This window comes from Agrilus planipennis, unplaced genomic scaffold (assembly GCF_000699045.2).
Source record: "Agrilus planipennis isolate EAB-ADULT unplaced genomic scaffold, Apla_2.0 scaffold86, whole genome shotgun sequence".
Taxonomy (NCBI): domain Eukaryota; kingdom Metazoa; phylum Arthropoda; class Insecta; order Coleoptera; family Buprestidae; genus Agrilus; species Agrilus planipennis.
In genome coordinates this window covers 5,005-14,878 of record NW_020438863.1, presented here as the reverse complement: position 1 = coordinate 14,878, position 9,874 = coordinate 5,005, and the positions used below count along the sequence as shown (strand labels likewise).

The 9,874-nt window shown below is 31.5% G+C and overlaps 1 protein-coding gene and 1 long non-coding RNA gene across 5 annotated transcripts in view; both read right to left on the bottom strand.

Annotated features, from left to right (window-relative positions):
- Positions 1-22: 22 nt before the first annotated feature.
- Positions 23-5,874, bottom strand: LOC108735720 (protein vav). 4 transcript variants are annotated; one of them, XM_018467825.2, is made up of 15 exons: positions 5,805-5,874; positions 5,363-5,604; positions 5,130-5,305; positions 5,011-5,073; positions 3,533-3,653; positions 3,098-3,265; positions 2,844-3,044; positions 2,667-2,786; positions 2,328-2,609; positions 1,872-2,074; positions 1,556-1,804; positions 1,184-1,306; positions 966-1,115; positions 719-893; positions 23-267 (listed from the first exon to the last, which is right to left on the bottom strand). In XM_018467825.2, the coding sequence occupies exons 2-15, from the start codon at positions 5,588-5,590 to the stop codon at positions 208-210; spliced, it is 2,319 nt and encodes a 772-aa protein (XP_018323327.1). In that variant the 5' UTR covers positions 5,591-5,604; positions 5,805-5,874; the 3' UTR covers positions 23-207. The 4 variants fall into 4 exon arrangements, with proteins under 4 accessions (XP_018323327.1, XP_018323326.1, XP_018323325.1 ...); XM_018467824.2 differs by having other exon boundaries at positions 5,793-5,861; XM_018467823.2 differs by having other exon boundaries at positions 5,363-5,699; positions 5,793-5,843.
- Positions 5,875-6,343: 469 nt separating this feature from the next.
- Positions 6,344-9,874, bottom strand: part of LOC112904548 — an 8,529-nt gene continuing 4,998 nt past the window's right edge. Inside the window, exon 4 of the long non-coding RNA XR_003231189.1 lies at positions 6,344-7,221. This is a non-coding gene — a long non-coding RNA (uncharacterized LOC112904548). The remainder of the gene's footprint in view (positions 7,222-9,874) is intronic.

Sequence of the window (9,874 nt, the reverse complement as noted above, 5' to 3'; positions counted from 1 at the left end):
TATATATATATCTATATTTTTGTATAATATCTCACAAACATTTTTCTACAAATATACAAAACATATATATTTAACATCTTTACTAAACAGAAACAAACATGTTGAACAAAAAGAAAACCAGCACATCATGCGCACATACATGTATAATATTATAACAACAGGGTGATTGTTAATTAAAGTATCGAAGTGTACTAAAGACCCCGAATACTAAATTTCCCGCGTTACCGACTCCAGAACTTGTATGCAGTACTTCGGAAAGTAACCAATCTGTAAATAAAAAAAAACAAATTAATAAAAATTACTTTTTAATGGTACTAGTATTAGGTCCATATACTTATTCGTACTCCTATATTGCTAGTAAGGGTCTAGAAAACGATGACGACTCAACGGTGCAGACATATATATGTCTGTCTCCCTCATTTATACTTTGAACGTTGTGCGCATGTCCGAGAAGCTACCAAGCATACGAAAACTTGTCTACTCTAACCACTTTATAAGCTTTGAGAGATGAGGGCTTCCCCCACTACAGTCGCAACGCTTGCGCATAACGCATCAAGTATAAACGAATGAGAAGAAGTATGTAGTTGCTGTCTCTCTTGCTCGACATCGGCGTCACTTACGGGGACTAGCAATATAGGAGTATTAGGTATATGATTAGGTCAAGCTCAAGTAAAATCAAGTCATAAAAAAAATCTTGCTTAAGAAATCCATAACCTACCATGTTATCTCGTTTTCCTTTCCACCAACCCTCCTGGTAACCTTCCTGTCCTACAACAACGATATTTTGTCCCTGTTCAAAAGATAAGTGATCAGGGCAGTCGCTACTGAACGACCTCACTGCAACGGCTCGCAACTGACGATAAGGCCATTCTAAATAAGTATTTTCTTCGAGCCTGCACAACAAACAAATAACAAACTCAAAAAATAAGCTTTTAATTGTTCAAAACCATCCCAAAAAACAATACCTTTCAAAATTCTCCTTGAGACTAGAATGCTGATAATTCTCAATGAGTTCTTCAATGCTATTAAAATATTTAGATATTGACAAGTAGTATTTCTTCACGGAACCCACCACACTACAACATATCTTCATGTGTTTGACTGCGTTGTCGGTTCTAAAGATGATGAAACAAGAAACAATTTAATTGACAATAAATATACTTATTAGAAAATGGGTTATTACTTAAGAGTGAGGGCGAAATTGTCGGCATCGTCTCTTTGGGAACGTATCCGTACCAAGTAGGTACCATTTCTTCGATGTTCCAAGATGGCGGCAGCTTCGTTTCTATCCATATCTCCAGCAAACCTTTAAGAAAGACTTACTCACCATCTTGAACCGAGTTATCAATAGAATCGAAAAACACGTATAAAATAAAAGGACACATTTACTTATTCTGTCCCGAGTAAGAGTCCAGAAATCCTTACATCATACAAAAACACCGAATGTATATACTTACCTTCCCTACCGATTAAAAGTCTTTACAGAACTCGTTTATTGCCCTAAATTGAATAAGAACCCACAAAAGCGTAACACTTTTTACTTATTACCACTTACCACAATTTATCCATTAACTGAGCGTCACAATGAAGTGTGGGAGGAGGTAGAGGAGGAGGAGCGCCGCATCGTCCAGAACCGGCAATGCACTCCTTATGGACGGCTATATCACAAGTCTTGCACCTGTAGCCTTGAAAAATAAGACCTTTAAGGTATTTTGAGCATCTGTTACATGTAATCGGTTTATCAAACGAATGCATTTCGAATTTGTGATTCGTTTTGGCAAGAGCTGACGGCTGAACGTTATCTCTACAATAACCATAAAAAAAAAGTAATTGTACCATTGTTCAACCTCAATTCAGAAAGCGTTGCTTACATGGCGTCTCTTAAAGCTTTCATCATTTTACGTTTTATTTCGATACTCCTGGCATACAAAGTGTATACGGTGGACTGATCGTTTTTGACAAGATGCCATTGGTACACCCATTTGGCTTCTCTATTTAATATGGGCCTATTATTATAATCATCTAAACGAAAATCTGGCAAGTGTAATGAACCCCTATACGCAAACTGGTTTCCCTGAAAACAGCAACATTGATTCTTAATCATCTGCAAAATACACCCCATCACTTTTAATCAATCCCAAAGTGACAATTGGTCTAGGTTTAAAACTAAAAAATTAAATATTGTTAATGTGTGACCTAATTAGATTGGAGTGATCTCGAAATAGTCTTAGTTTAAACTTAAAGACCCACCTGTGATACTACCGTAACCTATGGCTTTCAATCATATCCACAATCAATACGTGTTAGAACTTGAAGAAAGCACTTACCTTTACTTGTTTGCATAAAATTAAAACTTTATCGAAAATAAAGACATATCGATTTCTCGTTTTCTGGTCATCATGTGCCTTTACTTTCAACTCTCCATCTTTTATCAATCGACCGCAGTTTTCCAACTTTATCTCAGACGAACGGTCCCATTCTATTAAGTTTTCTTGTACTTTCTTAATTACGGCAAGATGTTCGCTATCCCTGGCTGTTTCATTTATGTACCCTGCTACATCTAGCATGGCCTCCCTCGCTCTTTTTAAATCCTTATATTCTTCGTGATTCTGAAAGCAACCCCCAACATCTTCAACGAAACGAAACTAATGATGGCGAGCTCTTACCGGATCAGTCAGATCGATCAATTTTTCCAATAATAAATGGTACTTAAGAATACGCTGCATTGGCACAGAGAGTACGTCTCGTAGTTTAAACTTTCCATTGTTATCTTCATTCTCACACCTCTGTAATTTAATTTTTTTTTGTTTTCAAGTTGATACCGCAATAGATTTACAACTTACACAAACTTCCATATTTACAACTTCGTTTTTATCACAGCTTTCTTGTAACAGAGCACAGGCGTTAGAGAGATTTGCACAGTATGGCCCATAAACTAAGAACCTTTCCCTCCAATTCATAAAAATATTACTTAATTTAACGGACTTGTCAATCCCAACTTTTAAAAGCTGACTTAAAAACCCGGTATGAATCTCGTGTAATTCCTAGAAAATTTTTCTTCAGCACATTGATAAATTAACAATACCAAAAAGATTACATTAATTTTACAAAATATGGTAGAATGAACATCTGCACTTAAAATGGTTTGAAGAGGTCTCATGAAATTTTTCTTGAGCTTATTGATAACCTCCACATAATTATGTTCTGTTTCTATAAGTTCCTTAATTACGAAGTCTCGCTTCTCTAACGGGGCTTGGATACTTAACTATAAATAAAAAAACCCTTTCAGTATAATCAATTAGCCATCCAATTAATAAAACTACAAACGTTACAACTAAAAGCAATCGATACATTTATCAAACTATTTATTATTTACTTACGCTATCTGCTGCTTCATCTGAACGAATGAAGACATTTTAAACTTGTAAATTAATTTAGCTTATTTAAAATTAAAGAATAGACTCTCAAATTATGTAATCTCACTAACGGAGGTCACATTACTGTTATTAACAAAAAAATAATGGTTGATTACCTCCTGACGAGCTGTAACGTTTTGTAGCAAACATAAATCGTGATAAATTTCCTCTTCTTTATGGTAGTTATCGTGGTAATCAAATTGGTCCATGTTTAGATCGATTCTGGATGGTGGATCACTAACACAAAAACAGCCATGCACTAAGGCCAGTAAACAATATACAATAAGAGCTAAAAGCTCTCTAAAGGCCTAGAGTTTGAAAATGGACCCACAACGGCAAGTTTAACGAGTTTTCTAAAACATATTTCTTGTTCCTTATACTTGTTCTATTAATTCATAGCAATTTGGGATCACTTGCCCTCAGATATCTTCAGCTGAGATGACTGCAGTGGTATTACTTCGTCTTTTTTAATATTTAAATCATTTATACTGAGAAGAAAGAGAAGCGGTCCAAGTATCGTACCTTGAGGAACGCCCACTTTAGCTTCTTAACACTACACATTGGCTTTGACCCTGTGATAGTCACCAATGTAAGGGCATAGGTATATAATTTTTCTGCTATATATAAAACCTTTTTTTAGAAAACTCATTAAACTGACTGTTCTGGGGGCCATTGTTATGTTCTTATCAACCCTAGTCCTTTCTGCACCACTCCAAAATAAAGAAACAATCAGTAACACTCTCAAAATTTAGCTAACTAATAAAGCAGAATACTTAGAAAAAACGAATAGGTAAATATAAAACTTTAAGGCAGAAATAAAGACCAAACAAGTTAAAAACAGAACTGACTGTAATAATATCTTTTCTTTATTCCTACGACCCATATAAAGAAAAAATACTGATAAAAAATATAAATACAAAAATCCAATCAATACCTAAGAAATCAGCTTAATGTTTGCAAATTAACTAATTGCTGTGGCTAATGTTGGGCAAGCTACAAAAAAACACGAAACGACGCAGGGAATAACGACTATTACATATATAGAAACGAAAAAATTAAGACTAAATGACTATTGCCCACCTCTGGTAGGCAATCAGAGAAGGTAACGTAACATAAATCGTCATAGACCTCCTCTTCAGAGTCTTCTGGCCGAGGACAAGGGATTGTAAATTGTAGCCAACTAGGTTCTAACCTTGTGGGTTTAACATCCCTGTTGGAGAGGCCGCAGGTAAAATAAGAAAATTTTATTAATAACAAACTCTATACCCCCAGTGATACTCTAAACCATTTCTAAATAAAAAATTGTTCACTTGCATAGGCATATTAATTATTCTTTTACATGGGAATTAAATAAAAAGTTAGACTCTGCAACTTTATGCAGTGAAACACATATCGTGTTGCTTCATTAAAGCATTGTATTAACCAAAACGTCTTTTAGCTGTAATGAATTGATGTAAAACAATGACAAACATTAAACAAAATGTTAAAGCGTTCACCACTATCATTGACCACTATGTATATCAAATTAACATCAGATCAAGTTTTCCTTTTCTTTTGATTCAAACAAAACAATTTGAGATTAACGTCAACTTACATGAATTTTAAGTTGTGATATACATCTTCATCTTTCCTTCTGAGACTTTGGCCACTAAAACCTCTAAAAAAAGTACAAAACTAATCATCTGCATGCATTTTTATTGATGATTTAGGTACCTTATACTACTTTGTTGTGATTTTGGCGTAAGTGATAGTTTTGAAAGAGTACATAAAACTTTGTGAAAATCCGTCAGATCGAATAACATTAAAGGCTCGAAAAGATCAGATTCTTTTATTCCAAATGAAGCTACACATATTTTCAGGAACGTTTGTATGTTTCGAACACATAAAAACTGAAACAGCAATGAGAAAATTATAAAAAAAAAAATCAACTGTATAAATAACTCTACTTGAGCCATTGCAGGTTTAAGATTAACGTCCTTCATATCAATGCAGCCAGGGTCCATTTTACTAAGCAGGGTACAAAGGATAACACCGTCTCTTAAAATGTTTGCTAGGTCTATTATGTCTGCAGTGGACCAATTGACTCTGTGATCACTCCTTAGTACGTCCCATCTCGTTAACCAACTTGCACACTCCCTCCAAAGCTCGTCCTTATTCATACAAGCCTCAGCCATGTCCTTTAAATCTCCTAGTTGAGGATAACAGAACAACTCTTCAAACAATATCAATTAAGTAATTAACTCAGTATATAGAAAAATTGCCATCAAACTGGTCGTACACCATCTTGAATGAAAAAGGGAATAGCAAACTGTTCTTACACAACCACATAAAGGTGTGATTTTAGGTTTTTCATTAATTTTTTTTAAAATTATTTACCTGAAAACTAACCATTAAAGAACCAAGGTCATTGCAGTCAGATTACTGATCTTTGAGCGGTGTGGTGCATTTAGCCACTGCATTTTAACATTGCGTAATGGGAAAACGAATACACTTTTTTTTATTAATGAAAAACATCAAAGACATGGAAGCCTCAAAACTCAATCATGTAATCATGAAAGTCTTTTAGTTAAAGATAATCTGATTTATAAGTATTTGTAACGTACTTGGCAAATGTTATTTTAATATTTTAAATTGCTTCCCCAAAGTTTTTTACTTTAATATGTACACATGTTGAGCCATTTTTTTTTAAAATACATTGAAGTATACCAATAATTATAATAAATGAAAGACAAAAATATTAATAGTCAACTGTTTAATCCAAAGGAAAAAATGATGGACTTCAACCCTGAGACTTCTTAAGATTAAAACTAAAATGCAAGTAAAATTCATAACTTACATACGACAGAAATACAACAAAGCATTGTATTAACTGAACATTTAAAAAGTAACGAACAAATGAAATAAATTCCCTTAAATAAATAAACAAATTGACATTCCAAATATATTTATTTTAAATTTTCTCAACTACATCAACAAAGTTGGCTGTGAATTTCATGCATATCTCTGACTATCCAGCCGGAGACGGTCTTTTCAAGTGACGCTACTTTTAAAGAAACATGGTTCCCGAATGCTTTTACAAAATTTTAATAGTAAAAGGGCACAGATCAAAACAGTTTTCGTCAAAATGCGTTCTTTTAATGGCTCACTACATTAGGTATGTATTAGAATTAGGAATTCGTTCTGATAAAAACAAGAATTATGAGTATTTTTACTTGGTATATTTATGGGTATTTTTACTTGCTATATTTCGTCCCAAATATACTTTCCTTTCATAAAACAAAAATACAAGTATCTAAAACAAACTAAAATTTTCTAACGTTAGCTATTAAAACAACTTATAAACCAACAATCTCTTTTTATTTACTACCAAATTAGGTGTTCGCTCTGATCGAAACAAGAACTATGAATATATCTGTTATATTTTGTCTTAAAATCACTTGTTTTCCATAAAACAAAAAGATACACAGAAATATCTCAAACAAAGGAAAGTTTTCCGACGTCTACTATTAAAACAATTTACAAAACAACAATTTGTTTTTACTTGGTACCTACCTATAAAACAATCAAAAACTTCTTAAATCTATAAAGATGGAAAATTATCATTAATTTTCGCCTTGGTATCCTATTATATTCATTTCTGAGGCATTTCCCGTGTTTTTACAGTAATTGGAATGGAAATGGAAGTTTTTGATACCAATACTTCTTCGACAGAAGGCCATTATCCACACACATCAACTAGAATGGTTTCACCATTACGGACTTAGTACTCCCCTTAGTACGAAGGGATTAGAACTTTCTTGCATCTCTAAAAAGGTAAGAATTAGAACAGAATAAATAATTTTAATAATAAATGAAAATATTGGTGTTTCTTTTAACTTTATGTTCTATTTTTCAACTGTTTAAAAAAAAAATAAACAAAAACTGAAGCATAAATCAAAACAGAAGAACAATATCAGTTACATCAATTGTTTAAACAACATAATAACTGACGGTAATGATTTTCAATTAATAAGTAGCAATGATGAAAGTTATACCAAAATAGTAAATAAATTTTGTTGATAACTAAAAATAAGCAATAGACAACTCAACTAACTAAAAAACTAAAATGACAACCATTTCTAAANCATCCGATTATCGATTTTATTTTAGAAGAAAAAACAAAAGAGGTAGAACAGTCTATGGCGTCAATTTTGGCGTTGGTTTCAAATTAGATAAGTAAAAAGTAAACTTATCGTTGCTAGACAAGTACCAAAGTATTTTAAATGTAGTGATTAAACTGATCAGTATAATTAAAAGTGAAATAACACTGCGAAAAGTTACAAAAAGAATACATGTTTGGGTTTGGCAAATGCTTGTACCTACTCGTAGCTATTATATAAAATTGTAAGTTTTTATTTTTATTCTTATTTTCATTTCGTAGTTATTTTTCTTTTTTTTTTTTAATGTTAGCGAATTTAATGTGATTAATAATAAATAATTTTGTATTAATATTCGTCCACTTATTTATAACAATAAATAAAAATTGGTTTAATTATTCCACAGTAGGTTTTTCGCCAAGTCCTAAAGGTATAATAAGTGTTTAAAAATACTAGGTAATAACTTTAGGTTTCCATGGCTGGTGTCGTTGGTACAAGTTGGTTTTCGAGCTGCTTACGACGTCGTCCATTTGCAATCACTTAACGTTTCGAGAGATATGGTGTTCTCTTCTTTAACAGGCCATTTAAAGCAGTTTTAAGTGAAAAGGAGGTACGTATTTTTTTATTTCGCCCCCAAACGATTTTCGTTATTTTTTGAGATAGTTTCAATAATGTAGCCCACGCCGTGATAAATATTAAAAATGATAAAACTTGTAAATATCATGTTGATACCCAACTAAATTCGTTAGTTTCTGCAAACTTGCATTATTACAAGAAGTTTTTTCATATATTTGTTGGTAGTAGAACGATAATTTAATATTTTGATATCTGGACATCTTCGTAATAGTCCAATACAAATCCAACCAAATTACAAGCACTTGGTTACACAAGCCTTTTATAATTGTCATGTACAACAGGCTTTTAGTGGTTGTTTTAGTTACTTGAAGTTAGAATTTTGTAAAATTACTTTTTTGAATAATAACCTGAAGCACGGAGAACTTTTGTTATATTTTGTTTCAAATTCACTTGTTTTACCTAAAACAAAAGCATACAAAGCAGTATCATTAACAAGAGAAAGTATTCTAACGTCAAGTATTAAAACAATTTGTAAAATGGCAATTTGTTTTTCTTTGATACCTATAACACAATCGAAAACCTCACAGAGGTATAAAACTGTTAATTTTTCATTAATTTTCCACTTGCTATCTATAAAATCGATTGCTAAGACATTGTGTCTGAAGTTGTTTATTTTTTTAATTGCAGCATAGTAAAACTAATAGACGATATTCACATAACACTTATAAAATAGTTTTTGATGCAATGAAATAAAATAAAATACTGCGTTAATTAAACTTTTAATTAACAATTAAAAAACAATTGAACCATCAGAGTTTAAAACGAAAAATAGTAGACAATTCGATTCTCTTTATGGTATAATCATCTTCAAGTAACCCAAAGTTATAATTACATACATACGTAACATGAACATATGCATGAGAATACTGAAATGTGTTAGTGCTCACACGTTTATAGTACCAAAAATACTTTACATATTTTAAATAATTTTACAAGAACAAATGCAGCGACAATTTGAAAAAAATTAATAAAAACAGCATAAATTGTATGTACCATGATTTGAAATTATTTCATATTTCGATGTAGTGGCGCCACCTAACCAAATTATCGTAATTTGTTAAAATATACTTCAGTATAAGGGCGACACCTTTCAACTGCTGCTAATACTACTTTTAAAAAAAAACGCCGGGAATGTGATAGGAACAATTTTAAATTGATTGTTTTCTATATTTTATAATAAATATATATTGTAAAAGCACAAAGAACCTTTTTTTAAATCACTTGGAACTTAAGCTTCGAATAAATAACTAATATTCCATTAAAACTAATGTTTTTTCTCAAAAAGTATGCCTCACTTTCAAACTTGCAACATTATTATTTTAAAACATTAATTCAAACTTTATTTTTCGTTGATAATATGATATTGGAAGTATCATTAGCAATCTAAACTGTATTTATAATTAAATAAATGTGTTGAAAGTGATACTTCGGTACTTATCGCATAATGTGCACTTAGAAATGTTCTAAACATTGAAAATTCTTTTTTTAAGTTTTTAAATCAGTAAAGAAATGTTATATAGTTAGATTAAGAAATAAAAACAAATCCAAATCCGTGTAATAAAAATAACTTTATTTTTTTATAAGTATATAAGATAGAAACAATAGACAATGGCGAAATGACAATAATAAACTTGTATATAATTATATAAAGAAATTAATTTTAAAAACAATACATTCATATTTAAC

Coding starts and splice junctions, on each gene's coding strand:
- LOC108735720 (XM_018467825.2), bottom strand. CDS start 5,590: ATGGCTGAGGCTTGTATGAATAAGGACGAGCTTTGGAGGGAGTGTGCA. Junction 1,307..1,555: donor CAGTTAATGGATAAATTGTG/GTAAGTGGTAAT, acceptor TCTTTCTTAAAG/GTTTGCTGGAGATATGGATA. Junction 1,116..1,183: donor AATTTCGCCCTCACTCTTAA/GTAATAACCCAT, acceptor CATCATCTTTAG/AACCGACAACGCAGTCAAAC.